The sequence below is a fragment of the Hypanus sabinus genome, chromosome 7 (assembly GCF_030144855.1).
Source record: "Hypanus sabinus isolate sHypSab1 chromosome 7, sHypSab1.hap1, whole genome shotgun sequence".
Taxonomy (NCBI): domain Eukaryota; kingdom Metazoa; phylum Chordata; class Chondrichthyes; order Myliobatiformes; family Dasyatidae; genus Hypanus; species Hypanus sabinus.
Genome location: NC_082712.1, coordinates 61,800,886 through 61,828,867, shown reverse-complemented (window position 1 = coordinate 61,828,867; position 27,982 = coordinate 61,800,886). Strand labels below are relative to the sequence as shown.

Here is a 27,982-nt window from a genome sequence, read left to right as displayed (position 1 = left end):
GATCTACAAGTATTTGGATAGACAGGGACTTATTAGGAGAGCCAACATGGCTTTGTGCATGGTAGGTCATGTTTAACCAATCTATTAGAGTTTTTCGAAGAGGTTACCAGGAAAGTGGATGAAGGGAAGACAGCAGATGTTGTCTACATGGACTTCAGTAAGGCCTTTGACAAGGTCCTGCATGGGAGGTTAGTTAGGAAGATTCAGTTGCTAGGTATACATGGAGAGGTAGTAAATTGGATTAGACATTGGCTCAATGGAAGAAGCCAGAGAGTGGTAGTGGAGAATTGCTACTCTGAGTGAAGGCCTGAGACTAGTGGTGTGCCACAGGGTTCAGTGCTGGGTCCATTGTTATTTGTCATCTATATCAATGATTTGGATGATAATGTGGTAAATTGGATCAGCAAATTTGCTGATGATACAAAGATTGGGGGTGTTGTGGACAGTGAGGAAGCTTTTCAAAGCTTGCATAGGGATTTGGACTGGCTGGAAAAATGGGCTGACAAATGGCAGATGGAGTTTAATACAGACAAGTGTGAGGTATTGCACTTTGGAAGGACAAACCAAGGTAGAACATACAAGGTAAATGGCAGGACACTGAGGAGTGCAGTAGAACAGAGGGATCTGCGAATGCAGATACATGATTCCCTAAAAGTGGCGTCACAGGTAGATAGGGTCTTAAAGAGTGCTTTTGGTACATTGGCCTTTGTAAATCAAAGTATTGAGTACAAGAGTTGGAATGTTATGGTGAGGTTGTATAAGACATTGGTGAGGCTGAATTTGGAGTATTGTGTGCAGCTTTGGTCACCTAATTACAGGAAGGATATTAATAAGGTTGAACAAGTGCAGGGAAGGTTTACAAGGATGTTGCCGGGACTTGGGAAACTGAGTTACAGTGAAAGATTGAATAGGTTATGACTTTATTCCCTGGAGCGTAGAAGAATGAGGAGCGATTTGATAGAGGTATTTAAAATTATGATGGGTATAGATAGAGTGAATGCAAGCAGGCTTTTTCCACTGAGGCTAGGGGAGAAAAAAACCAGAGGACATTGGTTAAGGGTGAAGGGAGTAAAGTTTAAAGGGAACATTGGGCGGGGGGGCTTCTTCACACAGAGAGCAGTGGGAGTGTGGAATGAGCTGCCAGATGAAGTTGTAAATGCGGGCTCACTTTTAACATTTAAGAAAAACTTGGACAGGTACATGGATGAGAGGGGTATGAAGGGATATGATCCAGGTGCAGGTCAGTGGGACTAGGCAGAAAAATGGTTCAACAGAGCCAAGAAGGGCCAAAGGGCCTGTTTCTGTGCTGAAATGTTCTATGGTTCTAAAAAGGTGAATGCAATGTTGGCATTCATTTCTAGAGGTATAGAATATAAGAGCAGGGATGTGATGGTGAGGCTCTATAAGGTACTCGTGAGACCACACTTGGAGTATTGTGTGCAGTTTTGGGCTCCTTATTTTAGAAAGGATATACTGACGTTGGATACAGTTCAGAGAAGATTCATGAGAATGATTCCAGGAATGACAGGATTACTGTATGAGGAACATTTGGCAGCTCTTGGGCTGTATTCCCTGGAGTTCAGGAGAATGAAAGGGGATCTCATAGAAACATCCCAAAAATTAAAAGGCCTGAACAGATTAGATATGACAAAGTTATTTCCTGTGGTAGGGGATTCGACGACAAGAGGGCACGACTTCAGTATTGAAGGATGTCCTTTTAGAACTGAGATGCAGAGAAATTACTTCAGTCAGAGGGTGGTAAATCTGTGGAATTTGTTGTGATGAGCGGCTGTGGAAGCCAAGTCACTGGGTGTATCTAAGGCAGAGGTTGATTAGCCAGGGCATCAAAGGGAATGGGGAGAAGGCAGGGGTGGGGATGTCTGGAAGAATTGGATCAGCTCATGACTGAATGGTGGCGCAGACTTGATGGGCTGAATGGCCCACTCTGCTCCTATACCTTATGGTCTTGTGGTCTTATAGAACACTATGCGCATTTAAATACAGTATCTTCAGTCCTGTATTCTTTGCCCTTTTGAATTTTGCCTCTGTGGTACAATCTAACTCTTTGCTCTTTCTGCACCTGTATTCAATCATTGGCTCATCCTTCCTCACATTCATGTTACATCCATCTTCTGCTTGTAAATCTGCTGGCTCATCCTCAGCTCTATCCTATTGTTTTCCATCCCTCTGCCATATTAGTGTAAATCACTCCCAACAGCTCTAGTAAACCTACTCGCAAGAATGTTGTTCCCCCTCGGATTCAAATGCAATCTGTCTCTTTCGTATAGCTCCCACCTGCCCCAGAAGAGGTCCTAATTATCCGGAAATCTGAATCCCTGCCCACTGCTCCAATTCCTCAGCCACACATTTATCTGCCACCTCATTCTATTCCTATCCTCACTGTTGCATGGCAAAGGCAGCAATCCCGAGACTGCTACCTTGAGGAGCTGTTCCTCAGCTTCCTTCCTAACTCCCTGTACTCTGTTTTCAGAACCTAATCCCTTTTTCTACCTACGTCATTGGTACCAATGTGTACCACAAGTTCTGGCTGCTCACCCTCCTTTTTCAGAATGGATGTGTTCAGAAACATTGTGGACTCTGGCACCTGGGAGGCAAACTACCATCTGTGTTTCCTTTTCACATCCACAGAGTCACCTATCTGTCCCCCGACTCTAGAGTCCCCTATCACTGCTGCCATTCTCTTTAGTTCCCTACCCTTCTGATCTATAGGGCCTCAGTCAGTGCTAAAGGCATGGCCACTTTTTCTGCCCCCAGGTTGGTCTCCCCCTGATGCACCATCAATAACTCTCGCAGACATGAGGCGAGAGATAGGCTTTTATTAGCTGGAAGAGAGAGCACTATCAGCAGCAAGAGACCACCACACAACATCCTTGAGACTGAGGGAGGAGCAGTGCCTCCAGTCGCCTTTATACTGGGGTCTGTGGGAGGAGCCACAGGAGCAGTCAGCAGGAGGGTGTGTCCAGACAGGTATATGTAGTTCACCACATTCACCCCCCCACCTTTGTTTTAAAAGAGAGTCCCCATGGGGCGAAGTTTCTTACAAGTATATTTACAGGTTAAGTCTATCAGGTGGTCAAATCTGTCGCTGCGATCTACGTAGCACCGGTGATGGTGGTTGTGCTGGTTCCAGCGGGAGTCAGCCCATTAGGCATCAGTGATCCCTCATGCGTGTGCGAGGCGCCCAGTATGGGAGTGTCGTGAGGAATCTGTGTAGGGCTTGGCGTGCGCGGTGTCTCGTGGGTATACACCTCAGAGGGTACAGGGTTCATAGTTACTGTGGAGTGTTTGGGGTAGTGGTCTGCTGCTCCTGCAGGCGCCAGGTCGCGGACGGAGACCGTGTCCTCCCGCCCATCAGGTAAGACCACGTAGGCATACTGGGGGTTCACATGTAGCAGGTGAACCCTCTCGATCAGCGGGGAGTATTTATTGCTCCTCGCATGTTTCCAGAGCAGCACTGGCCCTGGGGACGTCAGCCAAGCCGGTAGGGTGGTCCCAGTGGCAGACTTCCTGGGAAAAGAAAAGAGGCGCTCATGAGAGGAGGCATTGGTAAACGTACATAACAGGGAGCGGATGGAGTGGAGTGCCTTGGGGAGGACCTCCTGCCAGCAAGAGACCGGCAACCCCTTTGACTTAAGGGCAAAAAGTTTGCCCTTCCACACAGTGGCATTCTCCCTCTCCACCTGTCCATTTCCCCGGGGATTATAGCTCATGGTCCTACTAGTAGCAATGCCCCTAGCCAGCAGGTACTGGCGCAGCTCGTCACTCATAAAGGCGGACCCTCTATTACTGTGGATATAGCAGGGATATCCGAACAGAGTGAAGAGCTGGCGCAGGGTTTTTATGACGGACATGGCAGTGGTATTGGGGCAGGGGATGGCAAAGGGGAACCGCAAGTACTCGTCAATAATATTGAGAAAGTAGACATTGCGATCGGTGGAGGGAAAGGGGCCCTTAAAGTCAACACTCAGTTGCTCAAAGGGGCGGGTGGCCTTGATAAGTTTCGCCTTTTCAGGACGGTAGAAGTGCGGTTTGCACTCAGCGCAGACTTGGCAGTCCCTGGTCATCATTCTGATGTCCTCAAGGGAGTAAGTTCCAGGCTTTCAAGAAATGGTAAAATCGGGTGACCCCAGGGTGGCAAAGATCTGCATGGAGGGCGTATAGCTGGTCGAGCTGCGCGCTGGCACACGCTCCCCGGGATAGGGCATCAGGGGACTCATTGAGCCTTCCAGGCCGGTACAGGATATCATAGTTGTAGGCGGAGAGTTCTATTCTCCACTGCAAAATTTTATCATTTTTGATTTTGCCCCGCTGTTGGTTACTGAACATGAACGCAACCGAGCGCTGGTCAGTCAGCAAGGTGAACCTTTTGCCGGCGAGGTAGTGCCTCCAGTGCCTAATCGCTTCCACTATGGCCTGGGCTTCTTTCTCCACCGCGGAGTGCCGAATTTCAGGGCCTTGAAGGGTACAAGAGAAGAATGCTACTGGCCTGCCTGCCTGATTGAGGGCAGCAGCCATTGCAAAGTCAGAGGCATCACTCTCTACTTGGAAGGGAATGGTCTCATCCACCGCATGCATCGTTGCTTTGGCAATGTCCCCTTTAATGCAGCTGAAGGCCGCGCGGGCCTCGGCTGAAAGGGGAAATGCGGTGGATTTGACCAGGAGGCGGCCTTGTCTGCGTAATGGGGGACCCATTGGGCGCAATAGGAAAAGAAGCCCGGGCACCGTCTGAGGGCTCTGAGGGGGGTGGGAAGAGGGAGTTCTAACAGGGGGCGCATACGGTCGGGATCAGGGCCAATGACCCCGTTCTCCACGACATACCCAAGGATAGTGAGTCGGGTGGTTCTGAACACACACTTGTCCCTGTTATAGGCAAGGTTCAGAGCTTTGGCCACTTGGAAAAATCGTTGGAGGTTGGCGTTGTGATCCTGCCTGTCATGACCTCAGATGGTGATGTTATCCAGATAAGGAAATGTGGCCTGCAGTCGGTACTGGTCCACCATCCGGTCCATTTCCCTCTGGAAGACAGAGACACCATTCGTGACACCGAAGGGGACGCGCAGGAAGTGATAGAGCCTGCCACCCACCTCGAAGGTGGTGTAGGGGCAGTCCTCTGGGTGGATGGGGAGCTGATGATAAGCGGATTTCAGATCTATGGTCGAGTACACCTTGTACTGAGCTATCTGATTGAACATATCCGTGATGCGGGGTAGGGGGTATGCGTCAAGCTGCGTGAACCTAAAGATGGTCTGGCTATAGTCCACGACCATCCTATTTTTCTGGCCGGTCCGAACAACAACCACCTGGGCCCTCCAAGGACTTGTGCTTGGCTCAATGATCCCCTCCCTGAGCAGTCGCTGCACCTCCGACTGAATGAAGGCTCTGTCCCCCACGCTGTACCTCCTGCTTTTAGTTGCCACAGGTTTACAGTCGGGGGTCAGGTTGGTGAACAGCAGTGGGGGAGGGACCTTGAGAGTGGAGAGGCCGCAAGTGGTGTCGGTAGCGCAGCTGTCGGCCTGGTTCTGGGTGGAATGTGCGGGTCGGTGTGTGTGTGTGGTCAGTAGCGGGGTATGTGATGAAGTCCCACAAAACTGAGGGTTCCTGACAGTGAGTGGTGGGAGGGGCCCATCATATGCCATAGTCACACTTTCGAGGTGACTCTGGAAGTCGAGCCCCAATAGCAAAGGGGCACACAGTTGAGGCATGACCAGTAGCGCAAAGTCCCGATATTCTGTGCCCTGCACCACCAATGTCGCTACACAACCTCCCGCGAATGTCTATGGATTGCGACCCAGAAGCCATGGTGACCCTCTGGCTTACCGGCTGTGTCACGAGTCCGCAGCATTGCAGCATGTCCAGGTGAATAAAGCTCTCAGTGCTGCCCATGTCATACAGGCAGCTAGTCCTGTGCCCCTCCACCAGGATGTCCATCATTGACCTTGCAAGCTGGTGTGGGGCGCTTTGGTCGAGGGTTACAGAGGCCAGAGTTGAATCGCCGTCTTGGTGCCCAGTAAGCACCCGTGGATTGGAGGCGGGTCGAGGGGGCACCGACAAAGATGGCCACCCCCATGCCTCGCACGCGGCGGGCAGGCAAGATGGTGGCGACCAAGATGGAGACCCCCATGCCACACACACGGCACTGCTCGACCCCGATCGTGGTTTAGACTTACAGACCTTGGCAAAATGGCCCTTCTTTCTGCAGCTGGAGCAGGTAGCTTCTCGGGCTGGACAGCGTTTTCGGGGGTGCTTTTTGAGTCCGCAGAAGTAACACTGTGCGGACTTGCGACTGGCAGGAGCCATGATCGATTTGCAGGAGGGTTTCAGGGAGTTTGCAGACTCGCGAGTGGCAGCAGCTGAGGGCGATTGGCCGGGTGGTGGGGTCTGTGGCATCCACGGGGCCGGCGGGACATCGCGCAGCTGGACAGTGTCAGCGTTGTGCAGAGCAGCTTCCAGTGTGTCGGCCAGCTCGATCACTGAGCGTAAGGTAAGATCGGCTTTTTCCAGCAGCCGCTGGCACACGTACACTGACCTGATCCCCGTAACGAAGGCGTCTTGTACCAGGTGCTCCGCATGCTGTTCTGCCTTCAGTCTCCCGCAGTCGCAGGCCTGCACAAGTGTCTGTAGGGCCCGGACAATCTCAGCGCTCGACTCTCTGGCCCGCTGCCGCCGCGTCACTAAACGATGTCTTGCGTAGACAGTATTCACCAGCCGCAGGTACTGTCCTTTGAGGGCGTCCAGTGCCCCTTGTTAGGTCGGCAGGTGTCTAATGAGGGACCTTGGAGAGCTCGGACTGACCTTGGAGAGCAGGATTTTGTGCATGACAGCAGGCTCAGTCACGGGAATCTCTTCCAGGTACGATTGGAAGCATGCAAGCCAGAGTTTAAAGGCAATAGCTGCTTCTGGAGCTTGAGGATCAATGTCCAATTTTTCCGGACGTAAAATACTCCCCATGTTTTAAAATTCCAGCTAATAAAATTGATGCACCATCAATAACTCTCAGAGACGTGAGGCAGGAGATAGACTTTTATTAGCTGGATGAGAATGCACTATTGGCAGCAAGGGACCACCACACAACATCCTGGAGACCGAGGGAGGAGCAGTGCCTCCAATCGCCTTTATACTGGGGTCTGTGGGAGGAGCCACAGGAGCAGTCAGCGGGGGGCGTGTCCAGACAGGTATATGTAGTTCACCACACCCCCCCCCTCCCCAACAGTACTCAAAATGGAGTAGTTATCATTGAGAGTGACAGCCACAGGGATGCTCTCCACTATCTGTCATTCTCCCTTCTCTCTCCTGGTAGCCATGCATTTATCTATCTCCTATCATCTTGGTGACTATCTCCTTGTAGCTCCTGTCTATCCTTGCCTCACTTTCCCTAACAAGCCAAAGGTCTTCGAGCTGCAGCTCCAGTTCCCTAGAATGCTGCAAAGTTTCCAGATAGGAGTTAAAGTGTTGTAAATTAATGGGGAATGGGAGTTTCTCTGGGAGCTGATGTAGATTTGAATTCAGAATCAGGTTTATTATCATTGGCATGTGACCTGAAATTTGTTAACTTAGCAGCAGCAGTTCAATAAATAATCTAGCAGAGAGAGAGAAAAAAATAATAAATAAAATAAAACATAATAAATAAATAAATAGATAAATAAATAAATAGATAAATAAATAAATAAATAAATAGATAGATAGATCGATTACATATATTGAATAGATTATTAAAAATGTGCAAAAACAAAAATACTGTATATTTAAAAAGTGAGGTAGTGTCCAAGGGTTCAATGTCCATTTAGGAATGGGATGGCAGAGGGGAAGAAGCTGTTCCTGAATCACTGAGTGTGTGCCTTCAGGCTTCTGTACCTCCTACCTGATGGTAACAGTGAGAAAACTGCATGTCCTGGGTGCTGGAGACGATTATCTTTAATAATGGACACGAGGAAATCTGCAGATGCTGGAAATTCAAGCAACACACACAAAATGCTGGTGGAACGCAGCCGGACAGGCAGCATCTATAGGGAGAAGCTATTTAATAATGGACGCTACATTTGCGAAACACTGCTTCCTAAAAATGTCCTGGGTACTTTGTAGGCTAGAGCCCAAGATGGAGCCGACTAGATGAACAACCTTCCGCAGCTTCTTTTGTTCCTGTGCAGTAGCCACTCCCTACCAGACAGTGATGGACTGAACGGCCTCTGATATCCTGGGGAAATATGCTAATTTACAACATTTACGAGCCGATGGGAAATTGGCTGTACTATTCACAATTCCTATAGTTATGGAGAAAAGTAGGGCTACCTTTTGCAACAATAGGCGTGTTCCTCTCAGTCTTCTCAAGTCTAAATTACAGAGGATAATTACCGAATATAAATTGACAAGAGAAAAGATTGGGAGAAACAATGGTTGTGCTCGGAATTCAGAGTTTGGTAAGCTTGAAAGCAACTTTTCAGTGTCAATATTCATTTTGTATGAAATATTTTAAGGGTTATTCTAACCGAGTGATTTTAAATTCCTCAGCCGTTTTCCTTAAACCGAGTAACTTAACCACGTGATGCATTTCAATACAAAGGGGGTGCTTGTTAATACAGGTTTATAAAATGTTGCTTTTTTAAATCATAAGAATGCCGTGCGTTTATTTTTTCAACATTGACTACAGAAAGCTGCGCGGGAAGTCTGTCCTGAGGGTACTTCTGGATCACCTCCAGCTCTCCTATCGTTCCTGCGCCTTTCTTTAAAATATTCGCAGCTGAACTGGGTTTGTCAACGAACTCCCACCGTACAACTTTAAAATACAACAGGGTTTCCTAATAATCCTCGATTGAATAGAGCGCCATTTGAAGAGCTGCAGCCTCTGAGATTCCTTCCCGGATCTTTTGCTCCTACCTCGTCCTTTCAAATCTATCTTTCTCGCCGGCATGCCTTAATATTTTGTTTCCTGACTCTGGGCCACTCTTTTTCTGACGACACGAGACAACGTTTTACTATGTTCAGGACTCTTAGGAATGAAAGAAGTGGTGGTTGAATTAACCTCCGACCACCCTGTCGTTTTGAAGAATGCAGACTCTCTTCCACGGTCTGTACTTGTAGGTTTGTAGGGCTCTCCGTTTAAACTCTGTTGGCTTTTTATTGGTTAGTTCGTGTACATTCTTTCACCCTCCAGTTAAACAAAATTGTTGGATTACTGGGAATAGTTTACAGCAGTTCTTCTCTAAGATTTCAACTTTATTTTTATTACAAGGAATGAAATTAAATTTGTATGTACCTTTAATGACACAAAATGTCCCAACAAACTTCCGGAAGTGATAACGAAGAAAAAAATTAAGGTCGAGGGAGGACAGTAGCGGTTATTTTTTTATTGTAACAGTAGGGTTAAACGCTGAAGGAGGATCAGGGATATCTGAGGAGATCCACTTTACATTTTGCTGGCGTGAACTTGCCCCAAGTTTGTGCTTTTATACAAGGCGTTTTGCTGAGTCTTAATTACGAAAGAAGTGTAGAGGCTGGGTGCGGTGGAGGAGTGAAAACGTGACTGATTATGAAATTCGTCACAGTTCCCTTCCGCACTGCAAAATGACCTCCCGTATATATATATTTTCTTGACTCCTGATGAAGGGTTTCGGCCCGAAACGTCGTCACTACCTCCTCCCACAGATGCTGTCTGGCCCGCTGAGTTCTGCCAGCATTTTGTGTTTTTATCTATTTTCTTTGCTGGTTCACAAAGGGTGGTTGGGTTACCTGCAGCGCCTCGCCCTGACAATCTACCATGTTGGGATGTCTTTCGTAAAGAGAAAGAAGATACCCGATTAGCCCAAACTGTGAGACAAAATCTCACCCCGTACACCAATCCAGATGATGGTATCACACATCTAGTGGGGGTGCCTGAGGCTTCTGCGCAGTACTCTGGGAATTTTATGTATGACATTGTACTGTGGCCGCGAAAAAAAACAAGACTCTGATGATGAACTTGCTTCTGAAATGGGATCTGTTTTCTGGGAGTGAGAAGGGGGCAGGGAGAGGGCAAATCAATTTTGGGGAGAAGGGAGGGAGCAGGAAGCACCGGAGAGACATTCTGTAATGATCAATAAACCAATTGTCTGGACTCAACAGACTTTGCATGGTGATTCTGGGGTGAGTGTGTTTGCACCCACAGCACTCCCCCGACCCCTGACACTCCTTCTCTGCCACTTGTCCCTCGCCCCTCCCGCGGGGATCCGCCCTCGCCATTCCCGATATACTTTCGTCCCGTCAGACATACAAACTCGCTCTGCCCTCCACATTGACAAATACAGCACAGTGCTGTGCAAAAGTCTTCGGCACCGCAGTCGTATGTGTGTCATATACAGCACACGTGTCCATCTCGAATGAAACTGGTCAATACAGTATACCATTGCTTGCTTGGACTCAGCTCTTAACATTTGAAATAACTTTATTAATAAAATCATAGGCATAACATACAATTGGCACAAACATTTCTTTTTATTTAGTGTTATCAGGCTAATAAATTCATTCCCTCTTTAAATGAAAACATTTTTCGAAGTTGCGTATTGTCATGAAAACTTGATTACAGGGCAGAGTGGTCGATGACCAGCCAAATATTACTTAATGTGTGGATTTGATATTAAAGTGCCTATCTTCATCAGGAGACAAAAATCTTCTTGTTTCAGTTTCAAAGAGTTTTCAGAGATGAACGTGGAATTCGTTGTTTGCTGAGGGAGAATCTTCTCCTTCGGGCACTATTATCCCGAGTGACTAGTACCTTTTTAAAAAGCACATCACCCATTAATTTTGAAGTTCACAGGATGCACAGAGCCAAATATTGTAGCGAGCACCATCAGAATTTCTGGAACTCTTTGCTTTAATTTAACTAGTTTAATTTAATTTAACAATAACCTGTTTTTGTTCACTTTCAGGATGAGTTCAACGCCAAGCTTCAGGAGGCTGGCGACAAGATAGTTGTCGTTGATTTCTTCGCGACTTGGTGTGGTCCTTGCAAAGCGATTAAACCAGATTTTGCTGTGAGTACAGTACTGGCAGATGAGAATTTGTGACTCACGGTGTAATGTTGCTGAATGACAAAAGCTGCTCTTCAACCCAATAAACTGCAATCTTGTGATTAGTCTGCAATAGCCTTGGCTCTCTGCATTGAAAGGGATTCAGCTAATTGTTCAACCAAATTGTACCAAATATTTGATCCTTGTGCACACTTAACTTATTTGTTAGATGTCTCCTTTCAATCTTTTTAATTAGGAACTGTTCCTCACTCTTGTAGCAACAAGATTCTATCACTGTAATGATTGCTGCTTTATTTGGTTGATAGAGTAGTCTGACTTTTTTGCTCGTGCATGAATTGTGGATGTTGTCAGAAATGCCAGCATTTATTGTCCATCTTTATTTGTCCCTGAACTGAGGTGGAAGTTAAAAGTCGAGAGTTCCATCTTGACTTCCATAGTTTGATTGTTTTCGCTCCCAGCTCTTGATTAGATTAATTACTTGAATTCAAATGTCCCAGGTTCCATGTTATGATTCGATCTCCTGTCTCCTAATCAAAGGTCCAGAAATACTGGTTGTTGGTTCAGTCATTTACTACAGTAACAAGATTCTGTGCATATCTTAGATACTGTAAATGCTATTGTCATGGTAAATCAGATTACAGAAACCTAGAAAGCCTACAGCAAAATATAGGTCCTTCAACTCACGAAGCTGTGCTGAACATGTCCTTACCTTAAATTGCCCAGGTTTACCCATTGTCCTCTATTATAATTAAATAGGGGCAAGAATAGGCCATTTGACCCCTCAACCCTGTGTTACCATTCAATATAGTAGTGGCTGATTTGACAGGGTCCACCTCTCCTCTTTTGTGCCACTACTCTAGCACCCACAAATCCCAAAACTTTGAAAAATGTATCTACTTTCAATCTAAATCCCTCCCTATTTTACTGTCCACCATTTTTAAACACCAGAGATGTTTAAAATGGAGATGTTGGGGGCTGGGGAAAGTAAGGGTATTGGAGGCCAAGAGGAAGGAGAACAGACAAAAAGTGGGGGGAGGTCAGAAGTGATCCGTTACCTGAAATCTGGAAATTTGATGTGCAAAGCATCACATGCACAACTGTCCAGGCAGAAAATGAAGGCTTGACTCTATGGGTAACGTAACTTTAGTTAGATAGTTTTCCTAATGTTTTTTCCCATGGCATGATGGACCTTGTACTGAGTGATCAGCTGGTCCACTTTAGAAGACTGAGCAACACACACAAAATGCTGGAGGAACTCAGCAAGCCAGGCAGCATCAATGGAAAAAAGTACAGTTGATGTTTCAGGCTGAAGCCCTTCGGCAGACTGAAGAAAAAAGCTAAAGAGTTGATTTGAAAAGTGGGGGGAGAGAAACACCAGGTGACAGGTGAAACTTGGAGGGGGAGGGATGAAGCAAAGAGCTAGAAAGTTGAATGGTGAAGACCATGGAAGAAAGAACAAAGGGTGGGGGGAAGGAGCACCAGGGGGATGCAATGGGTGGGGAATGGGAAGTGGAATTAAAATGGGTGGCCAGTGAGAGATGGTTGGAGCAGAGGCGACATCTTCCACTTCCCGTTCCAGTATGTGCATCCATGGCCTTCTCCAATGTCGTGATAAGGCCACACCTTGATTGGAGGAACAACACCTTATATTCCATTTGGGTAGCCTCCAACCTAATGGCATGAGCATGAACATCGATTTCTGAAGCTTCCAGTAATGTCTCCACCCAATCATCCCCCTCACCATTTTTCACTCCCTCATCCCTCTCTCATGTTATCTCCTTCCTGCCCTTTACATCCCTCTGGTGTTCATCTCCCCTTCCCCTTTCATCTTCCATGGCCTTCTGTCTCTTTCACCTATCAACTTTCTAACTCTTTGTTTCATTCCTCCCACCGCCCCCCCCCCCCCAAGTTTCACCTGTCACCTGGTGTTTCTCTCTCCCATCCCCCCGGCCATCTTTCAAATCTACTCCTCAGCTTTTCTTCTCCAGTCCTGCCAAAGGGTTTCAGTCTAAAATGTCGACTGTACTTCTTTTCCATAGATGCTGCCTGGCCTGCTGAGTTCCTCAGATTTCACGTGTTTGTCACTTTAGAAGACAGGGTGTGAATTGCTGGTGCTGGTGTACCCTTTGGGCAAATAAAATCAGTTTGGCCTGTGTGTGATTCGACCTACCAATGTGATTGATCCTTAACTGCCTCATATGTTAAGTGTCAGTGTCAATCCCAAAGGGTGTAAGTCAACCATAACTAGTGATGGAAGGAATACCACTATCAGTATTGCTTTTCATAGAATTTAGATTTCAAATAGTACTTCAGAAGTGTGATTATTAAAGTAATTGATGTAAGTTTAAATGAGAGTATTTCTGGAGACAAATATTTCTTATAAATGGAATACATTTACTTTTCTTTCTAGGCACTTTCTGAAGAATTTACAGATATGATTTTCTGTTCTGTCGACGTGGATGAAGTTCAGGTAAGTTGGAGAATCTCTGCAAACTCTTGACTTTATTTGGATATGCATCAGGAATATTAAAAATTGGAGACAAATTCCTGCCACTCCAATTCCTGGAGGACAGTGTAGAGTGGAATTCTGAAAGTATCAAACTCTGGGGTCACCACACTTGGGGTGATCCATGTTTATTGAAAGGCTCTGGGGAAGTGTGATGTTCAGAGAGGGTTGAACTGGCTGGGGCCCTTCAAAATAAGTATCAGGTTTAATATCACGGTCATATGGTGTGAAGTCTGTCGTTTTGATGCAACATTGCAGTGCAATACAATTTTTTTTTAAATCCTAAATTATAATAAGAAACATATAGTGCATTCCCATAAATTGGGCCATCGGTTAATCAGATGAGATCAGCTGTTTATTTGGAACAACTCTTGAAGAACAAAAACTAATTGCAAAAATAGTCAGGATTACCTTTGTAACACTATGCCACTTAATCGGGACAAGAGATCATTACCAAAAACTTTTCAACTGTATCAGTCACATACAGTTGTGTGGCCGTTAGACACAACACTGTGATTAGAGCGAACAGTTTTTAAATAGTACACACACAAAATGACAGATGAACTCAGCAGGTCAGGCAGCATCCATGGAAAAGCGTACAGTAAACATTTCGGGCCGAGACCCTTCATCAGGACTAGGAGGAGAAAGGATGAGGAGTCGGAGTAAGAAAGTCGGGAGAGGAAAGGTTGAATCACAAGCTGCTAGGTGACACTGGGGTTGGGGGGGGGGGGAACAGATGAAGTAAAGAGCTGGGAAGTTGATTGCTGAAAAAGATGTAGGGCTGGCAAAGGTGGAATCTGATAGGAGATGACAGATGGCCATGGAAGAAAGAAAAGGGGTTGGAGCACCAGAGGGAGGTGATGTGGTGAGAGATGGGATTGGGGAATTACCGGAACTTTGAGAAGTCAATATTCAAGTCAAGTCAAGTCACTTGTATTGTCATTTCGACCATAACTGCTGGTAGAGTACATAGTAAAAATGAGATAATGTTTTTCAGGACCATGGTGTTACATGACACAGTACAAAAACTAAACTGAACTACGTTTCAAAAAAAAAACACAGAGAAAGCTACACTAGAATACAGACCTACACAGGACTGCGCAAAGTGCACAGAAACAATGCAGGCATTACAATAAATAATAAACAGGACAATAGGGCAAGGTGTCAGTCCAGGCTCTGGGTATTGAGGTGTCTGATAGCTGGGGGGAAGAAACTGTTACATAGTCTGGTTGTGAGACCCTGAATGCTTGTGGTTCCTTTTCCCAGATGGCAGGAGGGAGAAGAGTTTGTATGAGGGGTGCATGGTGTCCTTCATAATGCTGTTTCCTTTGCAGATGCAGCATGTAGTGTAAATGTCCGTGATGGCGGGAAGAGAGACCCCGATGATCTTCTCAGCTGAACTCACTATCTGTTTCAGGGTCTTGCGATCCAAGATGGTGCAATTTCCGAACCAGGCAGTGATGCAGCTGTTCAGGATGCTCTCAATACAACCCCTGTAGAATGTGATGAGGATGGGGGGTGGGAGATGGACTTTCCTCAGCCTTCGCAGAAAGTAGAAATGCTGCTGGGCTTTCTTTGCTATGGAGCTGGTGTTGAGGGACCAGGTGAAATTTTCCGTCAGGTGAACACCAAGAAACTTTGTGCTCTTTATGATCTCTACAGAGGAGCCGTCAATGTTCAGTGGGGAGTGTTCACTCCATGCCCTCCTGAAGTCAACAACCATCGCTTCTGTTTTGTTCACATTTTTGTTCACAGGAGCCGTCAACGTTTCTGGTCGAGACCATTCATCAGGACTAAAGAAGGAGGGGGCAGGGGCCCTATAAAGAAGGTGCCGGTAGGGGTGGGTGGAAAACCAATCAGAGGAAAGATCAAGGGGTGGGAGAGGGAAAGCAGGGAGGGGACTGAGATCTCTGAGGTCTCCCAGTCAGGAAGTCTAGGATCCAGTTGCAGAGGGAGGTGTTCAGGCCCAGTAGGCTCAGCTTTCCAATCAGTTTCTGAGGGATGATTGTGTTGAATGCTGAACTGAAGTCTATGAACAGCATCTGAACATATGTGTCTTTTTTTTGTCCGGATGGGTTAGGGCCAGGCGGAGGGTGGTGGCAATGGTGCCATCTGTTGAGCGGTTGGGACAGTACGCAAACTGCAGGGGGTCCAATGAGGGGGCAGCCATCAAGCTGGAATATACGGTGTTGCTCATCCAAACTGAGTGTGGGCTCGTCACAACAGTAGAAGATGTCAGTCCTGATGAAGGGTCTCAGCCCAAAACGTTGACTGTACTCTTTTTCCATAGATGCTGCCTGGCCTGCTGAGTCCCTCCAGTATTTTTGTGTATTACTTGGATTTCCAGCATTGCTCGAGTTTTTGAATGATGTTAGTTGCATGTGTTTGTATTTTTTATAAATAGCAGTGATTTATTTCACTGGTAGTGAGAAATAAGCATTAAGGCAATTCAGCACCGTTTTGCTCACTGTGGCTTCAAGCATTCGGGCTTGGAAATGTGAGAAACGGTTGGGAGTGAAAAGGAAATGATTTTGCTGCTTCTGGTTAGGAGGAAGGGAGGAGGGGAGGACTCCAAGTCAGACTGAATCAATGGGGTACGAAACTTCCTCTACCAGCATCCGGTTAAAATGAACAGTCTCCAGAGAACAAGAATGAGAACCTATGACCAAGATTGCAGTATCAGAGGGAAATGAGGAAATGCTGCACTCTGTGTTTCATGGAGACCTGGCTCACGCCAGGCATGTTGGTAAGACCCAAGGCCATTATGATACACCGACTGGACTTCTGATTTAGAGAAGACAAAAATTGGGGTGGGATGGGTGTCTGTGTTTCATAATAAACTCTCTGTGGTGTTCAGACGCACCTGTATTGTTGTACTGTTGTTCTCCTGGCATAGAACATCTAGTGATTAAATGCCGACCATTCTATTTACCAGTAGAGTTCTCCATGATCCTAAAATGGAATGTACATATTGCCAAAGGCAGATGCTAAACAAACACTCGAGATACTGAGTACCACTATTAGCAAACAAAAAACAGCCTATCCCAATGCCTTTCAAATCATTCTTGGGGGTTTCAATGGGCTTGTTTGAAGAAATCTCTGCTTGATCATCATCAGTGTATCACCTGCAGCAATAGGATCCCAACACACTAGACCACTGTCAGACTATGATTAGGAACGCCTGCTGTTCAATGCCAAGACCACATTTTGAGGTCTGATCTTGGACCTCCAGAAAGTGTACACACCAGGAGTGATTGATAAGTGTGTGGCCTAAGGTAGAAGGAATTGAACTTATCAATCACCTCTCACATAATAAGAAAGAAAATATAATAAATATGCAAGAAATATCAAGAAAATGAGATGAAATGTCTTTGAAAGTGTGGCCATAGCTTGCAGGGATTTTAATAATAGAGCAAGTGAAGTTGAGTGAAGCTGTCCCCTTTGTTTCAAGAGCCTAATGATGAGACCACTTCTTTTCGCATTATATGTCAATGTTTGGATGAAGGAATTGATGACTCTGTGGCCAGGTTTGTTGACAATATAAAGAGAGGTGCAGCAGGACTTAGACGGATTGGCAGAATGGGCAACGAAGTAGCAGATTGTCACAAGGGGACGTGGGGACTGGACCCAAATGCAGGACGCAGGCAGTGAAGTACTAGGGGCAGGACAGGAACAACTAAAGGATAGAACAAGATGGGGAGACCTTGGCATGCAACGGTGAACCTGGGGTTCAGAGTTCATGGCAAAGGCGGGTCCCTGGGCTAGGCTAGGGGATGGGTCTACAGGACAAGGAATGCTGGGAGGATAGCCCCCTGGGTAGTCCGCATTACTTCTGTGCAGGGCCTGGCCTCCCAGGCAGGAACACAGTGGCCTGGGCAGGTCGCAGGGCTCCTGGGCAGGTTGCAGGGCACAACCCGTCAGAAACGAGGGGTAGGAAAGTGTCGGAGTCCCCCGCCAGGCAACAGCAGTCCAGCCTGCTTACCTGACAGAGGCGAGGGATCAGAAGGGAGCTCAGTCCAGGGTGACTACAAGAACAGACTTGCAGAACTAGGTGATTAACAGTGGGTACTCCAAGCCAGGGTCAAAACAGGATAGCCAGGCAAACAGCACAATGGCATAAACAAGGCAAACCAGACAGAACAGCCAGTACAAGACACGCAGAGAAAACAGGACAACCCAACTGGACTCAGTTCCAGAGCCCCTTATATACACCTGCCAGCCAATAGCTCTCAGGTGCACCTCCTTAAGCCTATTTGAGCTGAGGGGTGATAGGAGGGACAGCTACAAGACCCAGAGCCTGCGGACCAGATCAAGACCCAGAAAGCGGGTTTCAGACCGGACCATAACACAGATGAAATAAAATACAGGGAAGTCCATTCCTTAATCTGATGGTGGAGGAGAAGAAGCTGTTGTTAAAAGGCTGAATGTGTGTCTTCTGGTTCCCTCAATTAGTTGGAATTGAGGAAGCCTGAATTTCAAAGATTCTTTGAGAAAATAACAAGCAGGATAGACAAAGGAGAGTCAGTGAACATTGTTTATTTCAATTTGCAGAAGGCCTTTGAGAAAGTCCCACAGTGAGGCTGCTTAACAATACAAGAGGCCGTGGTGCTACAGGAGAGATTCTACCATGGCAAAGAGCAGAGTCAGAAAAAAGGGAACCTGTTCTGGTTGGCTGCTGGTGACCCATGGTGCTCCACAGGGGTCTATGTTGCGACCCCTTCACACTATATGCCAATAACTTGGATGACGGAATTGATGGCTTTGGACGATGAGGAAGTAGGTGGAAGATTGGTAGTGAAAGGAAGCAGGGTGTCTACAAAAGGACTGAGACAGATTAGGAGATTGGACAAAGAAGTGGCAGATGGAATACAGTGTCATGAAGTGTACGGTCATGCACTTTGGTAATAGGGATCAGAGTGTAGACTATTTTCTGAATGGAAGCAAAGTTCAGAAATCAGAGGTTCAAAGGGACTTGGGAGTCCCTTTATAAAGTTCTGGTGAGGCCTCGCTGGGAGTATTGTGAACAGTTTTGGGCCTCTTATCCCAGAAAAGATGTGCTGGTGTTGGAGAGGGTCCAGAGGCCGTTCACACGAATGATCCCAGGAATGAAATGGTTATCACATCAGAGTCCTGGTGGCAATGAGCCAGTACTCGCTGGAATTTCGAAGAATGTTGAAGGATCTAACTGAAACCTATTGAATACTGAAAGGCCGAGATTGGATATTGAGGATGTTTCCTATGAGAAGTCTCAACAGCACAGATTCTGAATAGAGTGACATCCATATAGATAAGGGATAAGGAATTTTTTTCTTTGCCACAGACAGCTGTGCAGGCCAAGTCTTCAGGTATATCAAAGGCCCTTTACCTTCCCCACCCAACTAGCTTCACCCAGCACCTTCTAGCTAATCCTCCTTCTCCTTCCCCCTCCATTTTTATTCTAGTATCTTGCCCGTTCTTTTCCAGTCCCAAAGAAGGGTCTTGGTGCAAAACATCGACAGTTTATTCATTTTCTTGAATGCTTCAGATCCAGATTTTGTGGTACACCACTACAGATTTTGTAGTACAGTACTGTGCAAAAGCCTTGGCCACATTAATGTAGCTAGAATGTCCAAAACATTTGCAGATTACTGTAGTAATTTCATGTATTGCACTGTACTGCTATCTCAAAACAATCATGGCATATGTGAATGATCATAAACCTGGTTTTGATATGGGTCTCTATTGTAGACTTAGAGTAGGAAGGGAGTCAGGGAGAGCGAAATCAGATTGGGGGAAAGGGGAAGGGAGCTTAAAGCACCAGAAAGACATTCTGTAATGATCAATAAACCAATTGTGTGCAATTAAATCACCTTGCCTGTTCTCTCAGGTCTGAGTGTGTCTCCTACCTGTCCCATACACCTCCTACGGTGCTCCACTCTCACCATTCCCAGCACTTTGCTCCCACCAGATTTACAAACTCGTTCTCCGCTCCACATTGACAAATACAGCACAGTACGGTGCAAAAACAGTGTTAAGGAAACTAATTTGCTATGGAATTTCAATTAAGGTTGATCACTGATAATTTGAACATGGACTTCAAAGAGACTAGAGAATACCTTTAATCATGAATAAGGGAAGAATGACCCGCCATGCATCGTTAGTCTTCCAAAGAACAATAGTCGCAGCCTTTTTTATACATGCGCACGGGCACACATAGAAATGTCAATCATATGTCAGAGTTTAAAAAGTCAATCCTGTGCATATTATCAATTCCCACGAAAATTCCAGAGACCGTCTCTTTTCTGCGCACGACACACAGAGATGCGTTGTCAGAACATCCTTGGAACTAAGATAGATTATTGCAAGTGTGCAGAATGCTAAGTCTTTATTTATGATAAAGAAGGTTCATTAAATCCTTGGATCCAGTAAGTCATTAAAGTACAAAAATATAATTTGTTTTATATGTTAGTAATAGACAGGTGAAGAAACACCATACACACTGTTCAATTATCAGAAACTTGATAGCCCACAGGGTCCTCCCCACAATTTATGCTCATCATTCTCTCCATCTTGTTTACACTGCTGTGTTATGCACTAAGATTTCACTAGGCATATTGCTAATTAAAGGGAAGATATTTTAATCATTTATTCAGAATTTTCTTCCACAATTAAGTCACGTAGCCTCACGGTGTACAGCAGTAGGCTGGGGAGCAGTATCATGTAGCCTCACGGTGTACAGCAGTAGGCTGGGGAACAGTATCATGTAGCCTCACGGTGTACAGCAGTAGGCTGGGGAACAGTATCACGTAGCCTCACGGTGTACAGCAGTAGGCTGGGGAACAGTATCACGTAGCCTCACGGTGTACAGCAGTAGGCTGGGGAACAGTATCATGTAGCCTCACGGTGTACAGCAGTAGGCTGGGGAACAGTATCACGTAGCCTTACGGTGTACAGCAGTAGGCTGGGGAACAGTATCACGTAGCCTCACGGTGTACAGCAGTAGGCTGGGGAACAGTATCATGTAGCCTCACGGTGTACAGCAGTAGGCTGGGGAGCAGTATCATGTAGCCTCACGGTGTACAGCAGTAGGCTGGGGAGCAGTATCATGTAGCCTCACGGTGTACAGCAGTAAGCTGGGGAACAGTATCACGTAGCCTCACGGTGTACAGCAGTAGGCTGGGGAACAGTATCAGGTAGCCTCACGGTGTACAGCAGTAGGCTGGGGAACAGTATCACGTAGCCTCACGGTGTACAGCATTAGGCTGGGGAACAGTATCACGTAGCCTCACGGTGTACAGCAATAGGCTGGGGAGCAGTATAACGTAGCCTCACGGTGTACAGCAGTAGGCTGGGGAACAGTATCACGTAGCCTCACGGTGTACAGCAGTAGGCTGGGGAACAGTATAACGTAGCCTCACGGTGTACAGCAGTAGGCTGGGGAACAGTATCACGCAGCCTCACGGTGTACAGCAGTAAGCTGGGGAGCAGTATCACGTAGCCTCACGGTGTACAGCAGTAGGCTGGGGAACAGTATCATGCAGCCTCACGGTGTACAGCAGTAGGCTGGGGAACAGTATCATGTAGCCTCACGGTGTACAGCAGTAGGCTGGGGAACAGTATCACGTAGCCTCACAGTGTACAGCAGTAGGCTGGGGAACAGTATCACGTAGCCTCACGGTGTACAGCAGTAGGCTGGGGAACAGTATCACGTAGCCTCACGGTGTACAGCAGTAGGCTGGGGAGCAGTATCAGGTAACCTCACGGTGTACAGCAGTAGGCTGGGGAACAGTATAACGTAGCCTCACGGTGTACAGCAGTAGGCTGGGGAACAGTATCACGTAGCCTCACGGTGTACAGCAGTAGGCTGGGGAGCAGTATCACGTAGCCTCACGGTGTACAGCAGTAGGCTGGGGAACAGTATCACGTAGCCTCACGGTGTACAGCAGTAGGCTGGGGAACAGTATCATGTAGCCTCACGGTGTACAGCAGTAGGCTGGGGAACAGTATAACGTAGCCTCACAGTGTACAGCAGTAGGCTGGGGAACAGTATCACGTAGCCTCACGGTGTACAGCAGTAGGCTGGGGAACAGTATAACGTAGCCTCACGGTGTACAGCAGTAGGCTGGGGAGCAGTATCAGGTAGCCTCACGGTGTACAGCAGTAGGCTGGGGAACAGTATCACGTAGCCTCACGGTGTACAGCAGTAGGCTGGGGAGCAGTATCAGGTAGCCTCACGGTGTACAGCAGTAGGCTGGGGAACAGTATAACGTAGCCTCACGGTGTACAGCAGTAGGCTGGGGAACAGTATCACGTAGCCTCACGGTGTACAGCAGTAGGCTGGGGAACAGTATCACGTAGCCTCACGGTGTACAGCAGTAGGCTGGGGAGCAGTATCACGCACCCTCACGGTGTACAGCAGTAGGCTGGGGAGCAGTATCAGGTAGCCTCACTGTGTACAGCAGTAGGCTGGGGAACAGTATCATGTAGCCTCACGGTGTACAGCAATAGGCTGGGGAGCAGTATCACGCACCCTCACGGTGTACAGCAGTAGGCTGGGGAACAGTATCAGGTAGCCTCACGGTGTACAGCAGTAGGCTGGGGAGCAGTATCAGGTAGCCTCACGGTGTACAGCAGTAGGCTGGGGAACAGTATCAGGTAGCCTCACGGTGTACAGCAATAGGCTGGGGAGCAGTATCACGCACCCTCACGGTGTACAGCAGTAGGCTGGGGAACAGTATCACGTAGCCTCACGGTGTACAGCAGTAGGCTGGGGAGCAGTATCAGGTAGCCTCACGGTGTACAGCAGTAGGCTGGGGAACGGTATCACGTAGCCTCACGGTGTACAGCAGTAGGCTGGGGAACAGTATCATGTAGCCTCACGGTGTACAGCAGTAGGCTGGGGAACAGTATCATGTAGCCTCACGGTGTACAGCAGTAGGCTGGGGAACGGTATCACGTAGCCTCACGGTGTACAGCAGTAGGCTGGGGAACAGTATCATGTAGCCTCACGGTGTACAGCAGTAGGCTGGGGAACAGTATAACGTAGCCTCACGGTGTACAGCAGTAGGCTGGGGAACAGTATCACGTAGCCTCACGGTGTACAGCAGTAGGCTGGGGAGCAGTATCACGTAGCCTCACGGTGTACAGCAGTAGGCTGGGGAACAGTATCACGTAGCCTCACGGTGTACAGCAGTAGGCTGGGGAACAGTATCATGTAGCCTCACGGTGTACAGCAGTAGGCTGGGGAACAGTATAACGTAGCCTCACGGTGTACAGCAGTAGGCTGGGGAACAGTATCACGTAGCCTCACGGTGTACAGCAGTAGGCTGGGGAACAGTATAACGTAGCCTCACGGTGTACAGCAGTAGGCTGGGGAGCAGTATCAGGTAGCCTCACGGTGTACAGCAGTAGGCTGGGGAACAGTATCACGTAGCCTCACGGTGTACAGCAGTAGGCTGGGGAGCAGTATCAGGTAGCCTCACGGTGTACAGCAGTAGGCTGGGGAACAGTATAACGTAGCCTCACGGTGTACAGCAGTAGGCTGGGGAACAGTATCACGTAGCCTCACGGTGTACAGCAGTAGGCTGGGGAGCAGTATCAGGTAGCCTCACTGTGTACAGCAGTAGGCTGGGGAACAGTATCAGGTAGCCTCACGGTGTACAGCAGTAGGCTGGGGTGCAGTATCAGGTAGCCTCACGGTGTACAGCAGTAGGCTGGGGAACAGTATCATGTAGCCTCACGGTGTACAGCAATAGGCTGGGGAGCAGTATCACGCACCCTCACGGTGTACAGCAGTAGGCTGGGGAACGGTATCACGTAGCCTCACGGTGTACAGCAGTAGGCTGGGGAGCAGTATCAGGTAGCCTCACGGTGTACAGCAGTAGGCTGGGGAACGGTATCACGTAGCCTCACGGTGTACAGCAGTAGGCTGGGGAACAGTATCATGTAGCCTCACGGTGTACAGCAGTAGGCTGGGGAACAGTATCATGTAGCCTCACGGTGTACAGCAGTAGGCTGGGGAACAGTATCATGTAGCCTCACGGTGTACAGCAGTAGGCTGGGGAACAGTATCATGTAGCCTCACGGTGTACAGCAGTAGGCTGGGGAACAGCATCACGTAGCCTCACGGTGTACAGCAGTAGGCTGGGGAACAGTATCATGTAGCCTCACGGTGTACAGCAATAGGCTGGGGAGCAGTATCACGCACCCTCACGGTGTACAGCAGTAGGCTGGGGAACGGTATCACGTAGCCTCACGGTGTACAGCAGTAGGCTGGGGAGCAGTATCAGGTAGCCTCACGGTGTACAGCAGTAGGCTGGGGAACGGTATCACGTAGCCTCACGGTGTACAGCAGTAGGCTGGGGAACAGTATCATGTAGCCTCACGGTGTACAGCAGTAGGCTGGGGAACAGTATCATGTAGCCTCACGGTGTACAGCAGTAGGCTGGGGAACAGTATCATGTAGCCTCACGGTGTACAGCAGTAGGCTGGGGAACAGTATCATGTAGCCTCACGGTGTACAGCAGTAGGCTGGGGAACAGCATCACGTAGCCTCACGGTGTACAGCAGTAGGCTGGGGAACAGTATCATGTAGCCTCACGGTGTACAGCAGTAGGCTGGGGAACAGTATCACGTAGCCTCACGGTGTACAGCAGTAGGCTGGGGAACAGTATCAGGTAGCCTCACGGTGTACAGCAGTAGGCTGGGGAACAGTATCACGTAGCCTCACGGTGTACAGCATTAGGCTGGGGAACAGTATCATGTAGCCTCACGGTGTACAGCAGTAGGCTGGGGAACAGTATCACGTAGCCTCACGGTGTACAGCATTAGGCTGGGGAACAGTATCACGTAGCCTCACGGTGTACAACAGTAGGCTGGGGAACAGTATCATGTAGCCTCACGGTGTACAGCAGTAGGCTGGGGAACGGTATCATGTAGCCTCACGGTGTACAGCAGTAGGCTGGGGAACAGTATCACGTAGCCTCACGGTGTACAGCAGTAGGCTGGGGAACGGTATCACGTAGCCTCACGGTGTACAGCAGTAGGCTGGGGAGCAGTATCACGTAGCCTCACGGTGTACAGCAGTAGGCTGGGGAACAGTATCAGGTAGCCTCACGGTGTACAGCAGTAGGCTGGGGAGCAGTATCACGTAGCCTCACGGTGTACAGCAGTAGGCTGGGGAACAGTATCAGGTAGCCTCACGGTGTACAGCAGTAGGCTGGGGAGCAGTATCACGTAGCCTCACGGTGTACAGCAATAGGCTGGGGAACAGTATAACGTAGCCTCACGGTGTACAGCAGTAGGCTGGGGAGCAGTATCACGTAGCCTCACGGTGTATAGCAGTAGGCTGGGGAACAGTATCATGTAGCCTCACGGTGTACAGCATTAGGCTGGGGAACAGTATCAGGTAGCCTCACGGTGTACAGCAGTAGGCTGGGGAACAGTATCATGTAGCCTCACGGTGTACAGCAGTAGGCTGGGGAGCAGTATCACGTAGCCTCACAGTGTACAGCAGTAGGCTGGGGAGCAGTATCATGTAGACTCACGGTGTACAGCAGTAGGCTGGGGAACAGTATCACGTAGCCTCACAGTGTACAGCAGTAGGCTGGGGAACAGTATCATGTAGCCTCACGGTGTACAGCAGTAGGCTGGGGAACAGTATCACGTAGCCTCACGGTGTACAGCAGTAGGCTGGGGAACAGTATCACGTAGCCTCACGGTGTACAGCAGTAGGCTGGGGAACAGTATCACGTAGCTTCACGGTGTACAGCAGCAGGCTGGGGAGCAGTATCATGTAGCCTCACGGTGTACAGCAGTAGGCTGGGGAACAGTATCATGTAGCCTCACGGTGTACAGCAGTAGGCTGGGGAACAGTATCACAATACTCTGTTGCTCCTGGCATTAGGTAAGACAGACACTATAGTCTGACAAAGGTATTCACCCGACCCAATTGGCCAAAACCCACCACACTTAGGCACCCTAGCTACAAATATGTGCCTAAGATTTTTGCACAGTACTGCATGTTCTTGAAGGCACACTTCCATTGTCTTGATGAAGTCAGAAACAACTCATTCAGATTCAAAGATGAGTCGCCGAATATTATGCCATCCACTCATTCAAAGCATTCCTGTAAGCATTCCTTCACCTCCCTTGACCATAACTTCTTGGTGCTGTGGTCTTTCGTCTCTGGGAGCAGAAGTACACAAATGCTCTTGATCGATATTTATCATTCAGCCAATATTTCTAAATCAGATTACTTGCTCATTTCCACGTTGTTTTGCGAGTGCTTGCTTTGTGCATTTTGGCTGCACAAAATGTGAAGGGGGATAGATAGGTTCTCGGCTTTTGTATTTTTCACTATGGACTGTATTGAAACAGGGACAGTCTTTTAAAAGGAATTAGAATGTTTATTGAATGAAATTACAAGCAACCAGGAACATGTTAAATCAGGTCAGGTCACTAGCTAAATATTGATAGGCAAAATGTCTTGTTACTGTGCTGTTTCCTATAATTCTACCAATGTCTTTCCTTTAGGATATAGCTAAGTCTAAAGGGGTGAAAGCTTTGCCAACGTTTCTCATTTTTATGCGTGGAATAGAGGTAAGATGCAATTTTAGTACTATTTTCCGAATCACTCTCCTTTCACGTTACGATGTTGGGTGAATTCACATTGGTGTGTATTGGAACAATTCCATGTGGGCATTGGCAGTGTTATTGATCAATCTTTCAAACCTCTGGCTGCAAATTCACCTCTAGTTTCTTACACTGAATATCCAAGCCTGGAAATGCCGTACATTGACTTAAGACAGAGTGAGGATATAACTGATAAACTGATCAGAAATTAGAAATATTTGAACTTGTGGTTCTGTGGATTGTATAGCTGCATATAACTGGAAATAAAGATACTGAAGAGACAGAGATACTATAAAACCATGTTTAACAATGAAAAAGGAAATGAGTTGGTTGATTAAAAAAAGCAGAATTGTCCCAAATGTAGAAGTTAGAACGTCTAAAACACTGAAAATAAAAGTGCAGCAATTATTCAAAATATTGGGCAACCTTTATCAAGTTAACTGAAAATGTAATAGTCAATAATTGCAATGAGCACACAAATTTAATTTTCAAATGGCTATTATTTTCAGCACTAACATCATAAGAGGAATGTTAAAGATGACAATACACATTGGAAAAAGTGGGAGGTGACTTTCCAGAAGGAATGGTGTCTCATCAGCAGTCCATGATGTGCATAATTCAATTGATTTTTGGAATTGGTAGTACAACTTTAAACTGGTGGAGAAACTGAGGAGACAGTAAATATTGACCACATTATTAAAGTAATGCTAAATGGGCCTGTAACTGTCAAAAGAACTTCAATGAAAATTTCTCTAGAAACTGTAAAAATAATGGACAACAAAACTGTGGTTCATGGCAATGTTTTGTTTGGTGTGCAAATCTAACAAGTACAAAGCCCTTGGCCTGGGATTCTCTGGAATAGCCCTGCCACTAAGAGGTTGAACCAATACAGAGAATCTAGGCTTGGGAGGACATCATATGGGAACAAATCACAAGAGGGAACCAGGCTGAGGACATCAGTATTGAGAGAGGAATGGTGGTTGCAAAAGTAACAACGGAATGTTAGAGAAGACACTATCTTCAAGGATGATGGTCCTTGGATCCTAGGCTGTGGCCCACATTGAGTTGTGTGATGTAACCTGCTTGAAGTGCCACACAAGGGAAATGTAACACTTTTCTTCAGTCAGTACCATGGTCTCATTTAACCTGTTGATTAATCAATGTTGTATTTCCAGGAAAAAAAGGTAGTAGGAGCGAGAAAGGCTGAGCTGGAATCTGCAATAAAGGAAGTCAGAAACCGGTTTCTTGGTGCACCAGGTTCTGGAGCTCAGTGTCAACGCCCTATGTAAGGAGTTTGTATGTTCTCCCTGTGGAATATGTTGCTTTTCTCTGGATCCTGCAGTTCAAAGATGTAATGGTTAGTAGGTTAATAACTCCAGTGACCCTTTGCTAATGCCCTGTTCCTTCAGCCACTGTCCCTTTCATGAAAGGTATTGGAGCAAAATGGAAGAAATTAATTGACATTGATGTGTTCCAGGATGTAAAATAATAAAAATGGTGCTCCATAATAGCATTTCCTAGGTATTGTGAACAATGATATTGAATATTGTATAATTAAATCCCTGATTGTTTGATTTTCCTCTTGTCAAAGTGGAGTTTATTGTCATATGCAAATACATGTCTGACCAGGTGCAATGAAAATCTTCCTTCCAGCAACTTCACAGGCACACAGTATCATACGAGTAGCATTCACAAGAAAGAACACAATTAGTAGTTCTTCGGCTGTCCATCGATTTCGATATTGACTGCAGCCTGGGCAACGTTATGTGGAAGTCTGGCAATTGCCCAAGTTGCAAGTCTCCCCTCTCCACACTACCAATCTTGTCCAAGGGAAAGGAACTAG

The 27,982-nt window shown here is 47.2% G+C and overlaps 1 protein-coding gene across 2 annotated transcripts; it reads left to right on the top strand.

Moving 5' to 3' along the window:
• Positions 1-8,277: 8,277 nt before the first annotated feature.
• LOC132396837 (thioredoxin-like) lies at positions 8,278-27,713 on the top strand. Of its 2 annotated transcripts, none has more exons than XM_059974818.1 (5): positions 8,278-8,435; positions 10,920-11,024; positions 13,432-13,491; positions 26,041-26,106; positions 27,315-27,713. In XM_059974818.1, the coding sequence occupies exons 1-5, from the start codon at positions 8,409-8,411 to the stop codon at positions 27,426-27,428; spliced, it is 372 nt and encodes a 123-aa protein (XP_059830801.1). In that variant the 5' UTR covers positions 8,278-8,408; the 3' UTR covers positions 27,429-27,713. The 2 variants fall into 2 exon arrangements, with proteins under 2 accessions (XP_059830801.1, XP_059830800.1); XM_059974817.1 differs by lacking the exon at positions 8,278-8,435 and adding an exon at positions 10,034-10,137.
• Positions 27,714-27,982: the final 269 nt, after the last annotated feature.